The sequence below is a fragment of the Vitis vinifera genome, chromosome 9 (assembly GCF_030704535.1).
Source record: "Vitis vinifera cultivar Pinot Noir 40024 chromosome 9, ASM3070453v1".
In the NCBI taxonomy this organism is placed as follows: domain Eukaryota; kingdom Viridiplantae; phylum Streptophyta; class Magnoliopsida; order Vitales; family Vitaceae; genus Vitis; species Vitis vinifera.
The window spans coordinates 8817615-8830992 of record NC_081813.1 but is presented as its reverse complement, the minus strand read 5'-3'; the positions used below and the strand labels follow the sequence as shown (position 1 = coordinate 8830992).

Sequence of the window (13378 nt, the reverse complement as noted above, 5' to 3'; positions counted from 1 at the left end):
AATTTTCTTTCAATATTAATTAAATAATTATTTTAACCCAATTTAACTTAAAAAAAAAAGAATAAAAAATAAAAAATAAAAAATAAAAAATAAAAATGATAGTTTGGCCATCTTTATGCCTAAAATTATTTAAATAAGGAAAGTGGACTAATGAATTAGCATTTGAAAAAGTGATTTTGTTACAAGTAATAAATTGGTATACAACTAAACAAATAGGGAATAGATGTTTACATTAAGTGTGCTTATATTAATTAAAAGAAAAAAAACAACAAAGGGTATTAAGGGGAGTAGATGTTACCCACTTATTATTTTGCTTATGTATTTATTTATGTACTCACCAGCTAAGGATGATCTGGTCTGAGTTGGCAAAGAAAGCAAACCCTGGTTGTTGGGTTGTTGTCATCCATTTTCCTGCCAATCAAATATTAATATTAATATGAATGGTATTAGCAATGTTATTAATATTATATGAACAAATAAATGATTGTCAACCATCTAATGGAATCGGATGATGCATAATAGACCTGAACTAAAACAAACAATGAGGACTCCAACCTCCCCAAGCAATGAGGGTAAAAACAAAGCTGAAGGTGAATATTTAAGTCATGTTTGGTTCCTGAGTTGAGAAAAAGAAAATAGAAAAAAAGATAGAAGCAAAAGAAAGGAGCTACAAACATGACCCAGGGAACCATTATCTTCAAGATTGTCATTGCCACACACCAAGAAGAAAGACAAAAATGAAACCAAAATTGAAAAATAAAACAAAGCAATTATCAGCAAACACAATAACTGTACGAATCTTCTAAGAATAAAATTTAGAAAAATTGAAATTGAAATTGAGAAATAAATGAAATAAACTAATGCTCATATTATAAACACTTTGAGAAAAAGGAAAAAAGACTCATCCTCTTGAAGTCAACTTGGTGGTTGGGCCATTTCTATGAACTCAACTACATGATTGCAGCTACAAATGAGGACATAAGCCGAAACTTTTATGTCCATCATTCATTTCTCAATTCTGCCCAATTCATCACACAGCATGGCTGATGCCCTTGTTTCCATTGTCTTGGAGCGGTTGGCTTTAGTAATCCAACAGCAGATTCAACAAGAGTTGAGACTGGTTGTGGGTGCTGAAAATGACACCCAAAAGCTCACCAACACGCTCAAGAACATCCGAGCAGTTCTTGTGGATGCAGAGAACAGACAAGTTAAGGATGAAGCTGTAAAAATTTGGCTAAAAGATCTCAAAGGATTGGCATATGACATGGACAACGTGCTGGATGAATGGAGCTCATCAATTCTCAAAGTCCAAATTCAGGGAGTTGACAATACTCTCACTCACAAGAAGAAGGTGTGCAGCTGTATCCCTTTCCCTTGTTTTCTTATTCGTGGTATCCACCTACGTCATGACATCGCTCTTAAGATAGGAGAAATCAATAAAAGACTAGATGTGATTGCCCAGGAGAAAGATAGGTATAATTTTAATTTAATTTCAGGCATGGAAGAGCCTGAGAGACCAAAAACTACCTCTTTTATTGATGTATTAAAGGTAGAAGGTCGAGGCGAGGATAAGGATATCACAATAAGCAAATTGTTGTGTGGCAGTAGTAAAAAACATTGGATCTCCATATCATCTCAATCGTAGGTTTGGGAGGTATTGGAAAGACAACGCTTGCCCAACTAGCCTACAATGATGTTAAGGTGTGTTCCCATTTTGACAAAAGGATTTGGGTATGTGTGTCAGACCCTTTTGACGCAATGAGGATTTCAAGGGCAATGCTTGAAGCACTTGAAAGAAAAACTTCTAGTCATCTCCATGAACTTGAAATTTTACAACAAGAAATTCAAAACTCTATTGCGAGAAAGAAGTTCCTCCTTGTGTTGGATGAGGTGTGGAATGAAAACTACCAGATTTGGGAGCTGGTGAATTGTCTCAAGTGTTGAGCACCAGAGAGCAGAATTTTGGTGACCACCCATAAAATGGGAGTGGCTAGAATGATAGGAACTACCTACACACACCCACTCGAAGAATTGTCTAAGAAGCAATGCTGTCACTGTTCAGTAAGATCATTTTTTTTGGTAGAACTAAGAAAGGTATTGAAGAATTAGAAGAAATTGGCCAAAAAATAGCAGACAAGTGCAAGGGCTTGCCTCTTGCTGCAAAAACTTTGGGGAGTCTCCTGCATTTAAAAGAGAGGAAAGAAGACTGGGTAAATGTTTTTGAATAGTGAAGTATGGCAACTGGAAATGTTCGAAAGAGATCTTTCCCCTGCTTTATTACTGAGTTACTATGATTTGTCTTCTGCAATGAAATGTTGTTTCTCGTATTGTGCAGTGTTTCCAAAAGATCATGTCATAAAGTGGGATAATTTGATCAAGTTGTGGATGGCCCAGAGTTACCTCAGCCCTAGAAGTAAAGAGATGGAGACCATAGGTCATGAGTACTTTGAAAGCTTAGCAATGCGCTCTCTTTTCCAAGATTTTGTAAAAGACAATGATGGAAATATAATAGTGTAAGATGCATGACATAGTGCATGACTTCGCCCAATTTTTGACAAAAAATGAATGTTTTATCATGGAGGTTGATAATGGAAAAATCTGAGGCTAGAATCATTCTATAAAATGGGTCGTCATTCAAGTATAGTATTTTCATATAGCAGCCCCTTTCCTGTCTCTATTTTCAATATAGAGAATCTACAGACTATCTTAGTTATGTCTCGACGCAACTTACACATTCATAAAGGGCTACCTAATATATTCCAATGTTTGCAATCTCTTAGAACATTAGAATTGGCCAACAACTCAATTGAAGAACTTCCCAGGGAGATAGCACAGCTGATACATCTCAGGTATCTTAACTTGTCGAATAATGCTTGGTTGAAAGAATTGCCAGAAGCTATGTGCAAATTATGTAATTTGCAAACCTTGACACTTAGTCGGTGTTGGCGTCTTGAGAATCTACCTCAGGGGATGGGAAAACTGATAAACTTGAGACATCTTGAAACAGACAGCACTCTTAAAAGGGTGTTTCCCAAAGGAATTGGCAGATTAAGTTCACTTCGAACATTGGCAGAGATTGCTGTTGTGGGTGATGACGGTGATGATAATTCACTCAAAGTGGGAGACCTGCAAAACTTGAACAATCTTTGTGGGCATCTTGCAATAAGTGGATTGGGTAATGCCAGGGATGCAAGGGTGGCAGAGAAAGCAGACTTAAAGAAAAAGAAGCACCTCCATATGTGAATTTCTATACAGATACGGAAGAAGCAGCAGAGGGGATGAAGATCGTGGCTAAAGCCCTACAACCCCATCAAGACCTGAAATCTTTAGGCATATACCATTACAATGACATCAAATTCCCCAATTGGTTGACCACATTGCTAACCCAATTGACAACACTTAAGATGGAAGGTAGTATAAAGTGCACCCATTTGCCTTCCTTGGGAAAACTACCTCAGTTGGAGGGGCTTGACATTTGGGGAATGGTTTCCTTGAAGTATGTGGGTCATGAATTTTTGGGAACAACAACAATAACACAACAATTGCATTCCCAAAGTTGAAGAAACTGACGTTTGCTTTTATGGAGGCATGGAAAAAGTGGAAAGTAAAAGAAGAATACCATGTTGCAATAATGCCATGTCTCTGTTCATTGACAGTGGAGAAATGCCCCAAGCTAGAGGCCCTTGCCGGACTGCTTGCTCCGGATGACGCAGCTGTAGACTTTGTGCATCTACGATTGTCTTGCCCTAAAAAAATACCTCTGAATAGTCCACACATTTTGGTAATTACTGATTTATTTATTTTCTGTTAATTATTTGGCATCATATATTCTTCTATTTCCCCTAAAAATAGTTGAAATTGACAATGCTTTCTTGGTTAATCCATACTCTTAATCATTGAAGACCTTTTTCTCTATTTTCTTAATTTTGTCCCTGTGCTATGTAGTAATCCAACACTGGCTCCGGCTTTGATCTTCTTTTAGGGTTTTCTTGTTATGATTTTGAATAGATCAACACTGACCTTTGGGTGAAGAAATCTCCCACCACAACCAAACCCACCGCCATGGCTGGTTACTGCCTCATCACCACCATCCCGGAAGCTGTTCTCGGCACTAATCATTGGAGACTCCGCCCCTTCACCGCCATGAATAATTCGGCATCGCCCAATCCGCCGCCGTTCGTCGCCAACCGTTGTCTTCCTCAACGTCTCTTACTCTTCAATGGAGAAGCCTTAAATTTATAGAGCCCTCCATAAACAATAAAAATGAGAGTTGGCTCTGATCCTTATTGTCTCTGGTTTATGAGAATTGAGAAGAGAGGTGATTGAGGAATTTCTCCCTAAACTCTGTTTGGCAGCTAATTTCCAGCGTGTGTTATTTTGTTTCTCCAAGGGCTGTTTTGATGGCTTGTTTTGAACATAAAGTATTTTTAAAATAGAAAAATGTTATCTAAAACAGTTATTAAACAAGGTCTTAATCTTCTCAATTAATTTTGGCTTCTATTTCACCCATCATTTCAATAGGATTATACTAAAATTTGTGGTGTCACTTTAATCATCTTAATTAATTTTGGCCTTCAAATTCTATTTCATCAACGATTTTAATAGGGTTTTGTAGAATTTGTAATTGCGAAGAACTTCAGATCACTCCGTTCCCTAGCCCTAGATCATATAGGGTGTATGTTATCTACCTAGGCTTCTCTATATCTAATGCAACAGAATATAACATCAAAAAACCATTATAATAATTAGATATAGAGAATGTAGTAATCATACATTCAATTTGAATGTTTCTGAATCGTTTCTAATTCGATGAAGATGTCAAAAACCATTGTAGAAGTTCTCTACCCGGTACTCTTCAATTGCTCTCTTTCAAGGGTATAAGCATGAGAAAATGGTGAACTTTTCTCTTTAGAAGACAAGTAGGGTTTTTCTTTTTGAAGGCTCTTTGGAAGATGATAGAAAAAAGACTAAAATCCTATCCCTTAAGGGGTATTTATAGGTTTCTTTGTTAGGCTTAAGTGACTTGATCCTAAATTGGACTTGGGTCACCTAAACCAGTCCACTTAAGATCACATATGACCACCTAAAATCTCTTCTACACGGCTGTTGGAGCTTTTTCAAGGTATTTGATCATGTAACAAAACACTTTTAGAATAGAAAAGGTTTCAAGTTTAGATGAGGTATTTTTGTACAAAAGGATTTCATTTTTTTTTTTTTTAAAGATTTCTCTTAATTTATTTTTAAATTTTGCAAGGTATAGATATTATAGGATAAACACTTTAGTAACATTGTAAATGTGCCAAAATGGACCTATGGATACAAGATAATAATGTTATGCAAAATGGAAAGCTACAGAAAAAGAATATTTATGGAATATATTAATGTGTGCGATTATAGATGCAATGGAAATGAAAACTAAGATAAATTCTAATTACCTGTAACAAGAGCGACATGAGGTGAAGTGAGATGACCATTCAGTCGCATCTACATTTGACTTGTGGGATATGAGATATTTTGTGTCGATCCTCTCCGATATCCTTTCGATAGCGTCGTTCCAGAATAGGAGAAGATCTGATGTTCAATATCTGCAATGTTGTCCTCTGGAGCACGTGGCCCGGCAGTCCCTCCAGCTTTGGGCAGCCTCTCATAATCAAGTGATTGAGACATGGCATTATTGACCTCTCTTCTTTTTCTTTTATTTCCCATTGCTTCAATTTATCCAAACCAGAAATAGCCAATTCCTTCAGCTTTGGGAATACTGTTGATGATGATCCCAAAAACTCACTACCTATGTATTTCACACCGTACATTTTCCATATCCCCAGCTCCTCGAGGACAGGCAGTTGCCCCAAAGGAGGCAAACATGGACATCTTTCGCAAAACTTGAGGTTAAGTATTTTTAGTTGAGCTAATGATGAACCCATCATCCAATTGGGCCACTCTCTGTCACCATAATAATATATATGTAGAGCTTTCAAGTTTGGATGGGGTTGTAGAGCTTCAGCCACACCCTTGGTCCCCTCCTCTCTATCAAATCCCAATGTCAAATCTTGGAGGTGTACCTTATTCTTCAATTCTGCTTTTTCTGCCTCCCCTGCATCTTTCACTTCATCCAACCCTTGAATGGAAAGATCTCCTCTTAGGTTGTTCAAGTTTCTCAGGTCTCCTATTTGGCCTTCATCATTGCCATGACTACTCACAATGAAAACATTCAGCGTTTGAAGAGAGCTTAATCTTCCAATTCCTTTTGGCAAGCCCTTATTATTAAGAAAAGAATTTTCAAGATGCCTCAAATTAATTAGTTTACCCATTGCCTGTGGTAGTTTCCGAAGACTGGAACATCCTTGAATATTTAAGGTTTGCAAATTATATAAATCACAAATTGTTTCAGGCAACTCTCTCAACCAAAAACACCCTGATAGATTAAGGAATCTTAAATGTATCAATTTTCCTACCTCCTTAGGAAGTTCCTCAATCAACTGATTGCTGCTCAAATCCAATGCCCTGAGACATGTCAAATGCCTTAACAAATTAGGTAAGGCTACAAGAACACTTGACTTGAATGCTTCCTTAGCCAAGAGGGTGTGTAGATTCTTCATGTTATAAGTGGAGACAAAATTAGGGGTACTCTCTCGGACAACTAAGGTGATATGACGAATCTTTTTGAAGGATAAATCTATGCTCTCCATTTGTTGGTTGTCAACCTCCACAATAAAGCATTCATTCTGAGTCAAAAATTGAGCAAAATCATGCACTATATCATGCATCTTACAACGTATTATATTACCATCAGTATCTTTTTCAAAATCTTGGAAGAAAGACCGAGCAGCTAAATATTCAAAGTACGTTCTCCCAATCATCTCCATCTCTTTACTCCCATCAGATTTGAGATAGCTTTGTGCCATCCACAACTTGATCAGCTCATCTCTCTCAATAACAGAGGCTTTTGGAAAAACAGCACAAAATGAGAAGCAGCGTTGAATTGCAGGGGGCAGATCATAATAACTCAACAACAAAGCAGGGGAAATATCTCTCTCAAACTCATCTAGCTGCCATACTTCACTATTCAATACGTACTTCCATTCTTCCTCGCTATTTTTTATGCGCAAGAGGTTCCCTAAAGTTTTTATAGCGAGGGGCAAGCCCTTGCATTTGTCTGCTATTTTCTCACCAATTTCTTTTAATTCTTCCTCTTTCTCCCTTTCAGAAAAAGCTATTTGATGGAATAATGCCCGAGATTGCTCCAAAGACAGCTCCCCCAAGGGATGCTTGTACGTAGTTCTCATCATCTTAACAACACTCTCTTTGCGTGTGGTCGCCAGAATTCTACTCCCTGCTGCTCCGCAGTGGAGGGTGTTCTTCAGTTGTTCCCACAATTGATTGTCTTCAGTCCACACATCATCTAGCACAAGAAGGAACGTCTTTCCAGAGACACACGTTTGAACTTTTTGTTGTAAAGCTTCCAAATTGTGGAGATTAGGAGACGCTTTCTGGATGATTTCAACAATATCCCTAAAAATTCTGGCTGGCTCAAAAGGATCAGAGACACAGACCCATATTCTTTCATCAAAATGGGTCTTCACCTTTCGGTGGTTGTAGGCTAGTCGAGCAAGAGTTGTTTTGCCCATGCCTCCCGTCCCAAATATGGACACGATGTAGAGGCCAGATTTCCCTTGACGCATCTTACCCAACAAATGGTCTAATATGATTTTTTCATCCATATCCCGACCGTACACCTCTGAAATATCAATTGCAGAGGTAGTTATAAGTCGCTGTGGTCGCTCCTCACTCCTACTAGAGACAAAATTAAAATCGGTCCGTTCACTTGCAACTTGCTTGAAACGGATGAAGGGGGAGGGCATACAGAAGCTTACCTTCGTCTTAGACGTGGAAGCATTTTCAACTCCCTCCATCTGGAATTGAAAAATAGCAATGCTCCACTCATCCAGCACGTCCATCATTTCGTAGGCCATGTCTTTGAGCCTCTCCAACCAACCTTGGACAGATTTTTCCTTCACTTTTCTCCTCTCGGCATCTTCAAGAACATCTCGGACGGAGCGGAGTGTGCTTTTGAGACTTCGAATTTCTGATTCAACACCCGGAACCAGAGAAACTTGTTCATGAATCTGCTGTTCAACAACCGAAGTTAAGCGTTCCAGCACAATAGAAACGAGGGTATCAGCCATGGGGAGGGTGAAGAAGGTGGGATTGATGAATGAAGAGGAATGGAGGATGAATAAAGGCGAGTGAGATGAAGAGGTACGATCTGCAGGTTTAGTGAGTTCAATACTTTAATTATGGTCTATACTTTTGTAGGACGGTGGTGGGGCACCATACTTAAATTTTCCTTCTATATTAAATTTTTGACGCGGCTCTACCGATGACATGTCACATGCCCCACTGACCTCAGTTTTTTTGCCTTATTTTGGAATATTATGTAAATATTTTAAATATTATGTAACTATTTCATCTATCTACCAATCAGTTTATTCTTATAAAGTAGCCACCATAATTATGAGAAGTGAGACACCAAAAAGTCAAAGGTATAACTATTTTTTTCAACCTTTCCTTCAACAATCCTGTCTCTATATTTAGGTGGTTTATTTTTTAATTTTTTTTATGATTTATTATAAATTTTTTATTGAATGAAAAAATTAAAATATTTAATTTTTAAAAAAGAAATATATTAATTTTTTATCTTTTAATATTTAATAAAAATAAAATATTAAAAAAATCACGCTAATGTATCAACAAACAACACTATATATATCAATATATATATATTTTGAAAAAGTTTTCATTACTTCTGAATAGTCAGCTAAAGAACTCTGTTTTTGATACTGTATGTGATTGTGACATTGGAGCAACATAACCAGAGTTATTTGGTTCGCCATTAGAAGGCAACAAAACCTTCTTCAAAACATACACATATATTTATCTTCAAGTGAATATTCAGCTTTGATATAGCCTTAATTTAATTACTTATGGCTCCTTACAATGAGACTAATTAGTAATTGGTTCCAAGTCTCCATTCACCATGGTTGATAAATTTAATAAAATAATTCATTGTTCTTATTAAATATGTACAATTCACTTTTCACAAGTAAGGAGCAACTTATTAGTGCAACAGTTAAGCAAAACACAGTCCATCAAATTAATAAGAAATGCTACTAATTTAAAAATAGTAATTCACATGTCAAGAGAAAAAAAAATAATTTACCACTCTTTTCCCTTCTCTAGCATTTTCCATCCCCCCTATAATTTACAAAGAACATTTGCGTATAAACTATATATATATGAAATAAGGAAAAAGAGGTAGAAGAACAAAATGATTAGTAATATAAAGAAAATGAGTTTGTTGATACCTAAACTCTTACATCTCACAATTCAGTTCTGGACTTCCATTATTAAGAAGTTCAGAGCATTTTTTGTTGTCCTACTTTACTTTTTTCTTTACATAATAGGTAGTTAATCAAACTTGGATATCTGTCCATATTTGGAACTTAGAGTGATTTATAGAGCTTTAATTGGAAGTATATAGTAATTTATTTTATATTTCTTTTTCCTGAATCCTAAATGAATTAAAAATTATGTAAATTTGTACTTCTATACAAGTTCTCACCATTTTTTTTAAGATAGGTTAAGATAATAACATTTTTTTGTTTATTTTAAGGGGGCAACACCCCTTGGATTCCTTTTTTTTTTCTTTTTTTTGAATGACGAGTTTGCTCCTATTGTATTTGATTATTGTATTCTTAAGTGTTAGTACACTTTGTATATATAAGAATCACATTGATCACTGAATAACATTAAAAATATCGTCTTTTCTTTATTTCCACTCGTGTGTGTGGTTCAAGGATAAAAATATCGATAGTCACGGATATATCGATACTTCGATTTTACGAATATATCAGCAAATATTTTGGGAAAAGCCTTTCGGTAGACCTAAAATTGTTAAAAACTCATGGAAATACAAGAAAAACCTCATAACAATGTAATTAGAAGTATAATAGACATTTTAAAGTTGTTTTATTGAAGAATTTGATATATGTATGATATAATTTGCGATATTAGATGTAATTATATATGTCGATCTACAAGAAATGTTAATTTTGTAATTGTACACTCATTATAAAGTTACATAAAATACTTCATTTCATTAAATATCAATAATTTGTACACATTACATTGTAATGTCCCTTTAGTACCAAAATGAGGATCGATATGGTTCAATGGAATTGGTAGATGAAGAAACCTCGTCTTGCTGTTTGAGACAATATTGGTACCAACTCAATGAGCCTTGATAATATTGGTTAAAAATTCTAACATGCCATGCATATATCTATTGAGTCATGCCCACTGCCTTTACATGGATAGGATACTCAAGGTTCATCCATGTGTTAATGTCAAATCCTCCTTCCATATAATATGAAACTTGGTATGACATTTGTGCGGAAGGGGAGTAACTCAACATACCATACTCTTCATCGGTTGAACTTGAAGGTTGACCATAACTCATCACATGAGGAGGGTAGACGTTAGCCTCATTTGAGGAGTCACTAAATTAAGTCCCTACACTCATAGATTCAAAACTCCTTGAAAGTAACTCCTAGTTATATGGTTCCATTATTCGTTCTCTTCCTCTATAGGGCTTCCTAATAGCTCCTATGCCTAGACCAACTCTTCTAGAGCCATGGTCTTCATCATGTGTGCAGTATGTGAAATCATTTTCATAGGTAAATTGACTCATTGGATATTGACTTTGTTGACTTTCCTAGATATCTCCTCCCGCATTATCACCTCAATCATCAGTTCCACCTCTTGAACCATCGTAACTAAAAGCAGAAGTACCTGCAACACTAGGTCTACTATTATGGCCAACACTTGTGGAGTCAACCTCTTAATGGGAATTCAATGCCGCCTAAAATGAATCCTCAGTATTTTTGCTAAAACTTTCAAAGTGAACTTCTTTGGATAACACACATTCAACATTAACTTTAAATTCTCGAGCATGAGAGGCAATTCGTGGATCAAGATTTCCAACATCATCATCCAAGTGTTATAGGCCTAACCCATTGGAACAACTAATTATCTTATTCTTCACCCACCTTGGTTGAAATGTCAAGAAGATCAAAGTAATATTTTTTAGCAACTCGATCATTTTCTGCCTCCATATCGCGTAACTTTAGCCTCATATTATAGTAACAAAAAACTAATTGCTCCAGTCGAGGGTAAGCCAAATGATTTCGTTGCTTTGTGTGGATGAGAGCAAACATGCTCCAATTTTTCTCACAAGTAGAAGATGACATAGTTTGTGAGAGAACTTTGATGACTAACTTTCTCAATGTAGGTATTTAATTCCCATACATGAACCACCATTTAGTTGCAACCAATTTCATAATTATATAAATACTTATGTGGTGAATTTGCAATAATGATAATCAATTTTTCCTATAAATACTCAATGGGCACCATGGTTGACCTTGCTACAATTGTCGCTGGACTACCGAATCTTGTTTTTGCATCTCAAAAAAGCACAAGTTATATATTCAACATTTAATTTGTTAATATCATATTTGTTAGTAAACGTTCAAATAAATTGGTGAATGAAATTATTGTTTTATTGACAAAAATAACAGTTTTCTATTTACCTCATTTCCACATTGACCAAGAGATTCGGTAGTTGGGTTTAATTTTGCAAAAACGTCATAAACCGCTTGAAGTAGTTTTGGATCACTACCAACTCCACGTCTATATTGAAATATTGGATTCAAGAAGTATGCTACAATAAAATTAATTAGATTTAGTATTTTGTTAAAGAAAATTAAATACAGAGTAAAAACTTATAAAGATAGATAGTACTTAAGTACCTGCTACATGAAGTGGATGTTTTAGTATTTTCTCCCAATGATCTTTTATTATTTTGAAAATCCAATCTCTAGCTCCTTGACGAATAAGGTTCTCTTTCATCACTTGCATAAGCTCGTACACAAACAACATTATGGTAACAACTTCAGAATCCATAAGTCGAAGCACCACGTATAATGGCTCATATAATGAAACTATATTTGCCACTCTGTCCCAATACGCATGGTCAAACAATAATTGCTCTAAATTTCGTCCAATTTTTGTCTGATTGAGCTTGTGTTGTGCCCATTCATCACTTATAAACAATTTTTTCAAATCAACCATTTTTTTAAGAAGATTATCAAGAGCAATATAATTGGTAGCAAACCTTGTAGCTCTTTGTCGAACAATGTCTCCACCACAATACTTTCTCATTTGTGCAAGTAACCAACTATGGTTGTAAATGAAGTTAGTTATCTTGTGAGCATTGTTTATCATATTTGTAACACTGGGTCTTTTACCAATGTCTTCAAAGATTAAGTTGATGCAGTATGCCGCACACGGAGTCCAATATAAGTTAAACTTCTTCATCAATAGTTTCCCTGCTTTCACAAACGCCGACCCGTTATCTGTGACAATTTGGACCACATTTTCTTGACCGACTTCTTTAATAACAGTCTTCAATAGCTCATATATATACTTGTGGTCTTTGATATTGTTCGATGCATCAACTGACTTAAGGAACACCGTGGTCCCTTTTGAATAAACCATGAAATTAATAATACTTGATTTCATGGGCCTTGTCCACCCATCTAACATTATTGTGCACCCATATGTCTTCCATTTTTCTTTTTGTTGGTTCACATAGGCTTCCGTTTCTTTGTAGTCCATTTCCAAGTACTTGTTCTTTATTTCATATGGAGATGGAGGTTCAATTCCCATTCTTGCAATTCATATATAACAAATATTTAAAACATGTGACAAAAGACTATACTTACTAAAAGTCTCAAACAATATAACAATTCAAAAATTAGTAATTACCTGCTTCTTGTGCACCAATAATCACATTCTACTACTAATCTCCTCACCAAAGTCTTCATCTTCCTAGCCAAACAAATCTTCATTAACATTTTCGCTCCCCGTATTCATTTCCCCTTCCATTTATTCTCTAACATGTTTCGAACATTTTCTACACTTTTTACCATTTCTATATCCACCAACATGATGTTGTTTGTGTCTATATATGCCTCATTTGGTTACTTTATCACAAAAAATGAATATGATGGTGTTCAAATCTTTTTCATTAAGCAAACGAGCATACTTCCATCCGAAATCTCTTCTTCCACTTGCACTAGAGTCCAATTGAGTTTTACTCTCATTATCCATCTTGCAAACAAATTATCTATACTATAATAAAATAATTATAATTAAATTAAGAAAATAAAAAATTGAAAAATAAAAAAAAATAAATATGCATATCATATTAACAAAAAATAAACACATGAAAGTGTTTTTTATTTGTTTATTTTTA

General features: G+C 35.5%; 1 protein-coding gene across 3 annotated transcripts; it reads right to left on the bottom strand.

Annotated features, from left to right (window-relative positions):
• Positions 1–112: 112 nt before the first annotated feature.
• LOC100266987 (putative disease resistance protein RGA3) lies at positions 113–8469 on the bottom strand. Of its 3 annotated transcripts, none has more exons than XR_009466561.1 (3): positions 5436–8469; positions 3620–4229; positions 113–411 (listed from the first exon to the last, which is right to left on the bottom strand). XR_009466561.1 is itself a non-coding variant. In XM_003632792.4 (2 exons), the coding sequence occupies exon 1, from the start codon at positions 8184–8186 to the stop codon at positions 5475–5477; it is 2712 nt and encodes a 903-aa protein (XP_003632840.1). In that variant the 5' UTR covers positions 8187–8468; the 3' UTR covers positions 113–411; positions 5436–5474. The 3 variants fall into 3 exon arrangements, 1 of the variants encoding a protein (XP_003632840.1); XR_786592.3 differs by lacking the exon at positions 3620–4229 and adding an exon at positions 525–584; XM_003632792.4 differs by lacking the exon at positions 3620–4229 and having other exon boundaries at positions 5436–8468.
• Positions 8470–13378: the final 4909 nt, after the last annotated feature.